This window comes from Perkinsus marinus, assembly GCF_000006405.1.
Source record: "Perkinsus marinus ATCC 50983 genomic scaffold scf_1104296968160, whole genome shotgun sequence".
NCBI classification, from domain to species: Eukaryota; Perkinsozoa; order Perkinsida; family Perkinsidae; genus Perkinsus; species Perkinsus marinus.
Genome location: NW_003203237.1, coordinates 1 through 1,439, shown reverse-complemented (window position 1 = coordinate 1,439; position 1,439 = coordinate 1). Strand labels below are relative to the sequence as shown.

The 1,439-nt window shown below is 50.4% G+C and overlaps 2 protein-coding genes across 2 annotated transcripts; one reads left to right on the top strand and one right to left on the bottom strand.

Annotated features, from left to right (window-relative positions):
- Positions 1-24: 24 nt before the first annotated feature.
- Positions 25-321, top strand: Pmar_PMAR016705 (hypothetical protein; the record flags this gene model as incomplete). Its single annotated transcript, XM_002768449.1, has 1 exon — positions 25-321. The coding sequence occupies one exon, from the start codon at positions 25-27 to the stop codon at positions 319-321; it is 297 nt and encodes a 98-aa protein (XP_002768495.1).
- A 304-nt stretch (positions 322-625) lies between these two features.
- Pmar_PMAR016704 (hypothetical protein) lies at positions 626-1,300 on the bottom strand (the record flags this gene model as incomplete). The annotated part of the gene is made up of 1 exon (XM_002768448.1): positions 626-1,300. A coding segment is annotated over one exon (675 nt), but the record flags the coding sequence as incomplete, so codon positions are not given.
- Between the last annotated feature and the right edge of the window lie 139 nt (positions 1,301-1,439).

Below are 1,439 nucleotides of genomic sequence, written 5' to 3'. Positions count from 1 at the left end.
GCTCGTAACATCTACCTCAGCCACATGTGGTCTATCGTTAAGAAGCGCAACTCCGAGCTGAGACCGGTCAACAAGCGTCTTGGGGCCAATCACGACAACGACCCCTTTCCCGTTGCATCGCCAGTACTGGTCTACACTGGAGTACCGCGTAAGCTGGCACCGGCATTCACACTAGGGCATGTGAAGGAGAGAGTGAGCACTAATCGTGTCCGTATCATTCACCCCAACGGTACTACAAGTATCGAAAACCTTCGCAACGTGGTCCCTATGATTCAGTATGATCGCGATCCTCCCCAACAAGATGATTTGCCTGATGAGTGAGGTCTATTTTTTTCAGTGGCCAGTCGTCCTGTTGAGGTGGCTCGTCTCTGCGATGCTTCGCATCGAGAGGGGGGCGTGTAAGATACCGAGGATATCTAAATAATAATTAACCTATTTCAGCCTATTGTCCAGTAGTATCTTCTGTGTGCGTTATTCATATCTTTCATTTGTATCCTTCGCTCGCCATTGGATACTTGTAACCGCCACGAAGCATGCTGGACAATCCCAAGATAGATTTGGGAGTATTATAATCATCATCCCTAATCGACTGGTATTGAGTTGATCTACTTCGACACCGGTGAATCTAACAGAGCTTCTGTTCGATACGCTTGGCATCAGCTTTCGTGAGCGTATCCGTAGAGTCATCGGCCGGTTGGCTACCGAGAACACCAGCGGCTGTGGCAACCTTAGCTGGTGTCTCGACCATGGTGTTGGGGTTAACGTCGTCAAGGGCAAGAACGCTGTCACACATTATACAGGCCTCCTTGAGGTTCTTAGGCTCTTTCAAGAGGAGCTGGAACCGGACCATGGGGGGTAGATCTGCCTTCAGTCGGTCGATGATCATCTCCTCCATGTTCTTAGTCCTGTCCGCTTCAGAGAGTTCGGGGAACTTCTCCTTGGTATAGTACCGGTTGAGGTGTCGTTGTAGGGCTGCAGCATAGAGAGCCGGGTGCTGACCTTTGGACCAGCGTAGTTCTTGGAACTGTTTCAGGGCTCGGTGGGGACGGACATGATCAAATATCTTCAGGAGGGACTTCTTGTCTTCCTCGAAGTTCACCTTCTTAGCATAAGCATCCCAACCAGATAGAAAGGGTTCCTTCAAGTACAGACCAAGGCGTTCTGCCTGCTGTTGAGTGGACCATCCGGCGGCAAGGGCACATTGCTCATAACGTCTTAGCCAATCCTTAAAGCTACCGGAGATACCATCGAAAGCAGGGGGCATCGAGAGACTAATCCTCAAGGGGGCGGCTTCATCAACCTGGGGGCGATTATCACCAGTATTATTCGTCATTGGGCTCGTCGTCGATCAACAAGGAGCTGCTACCAGAATGTTGTGCCTGTTACTGGGCAACACAACTAGTAGCCAGACTTCAGTGGATAACGTAGTCGAACTTCAC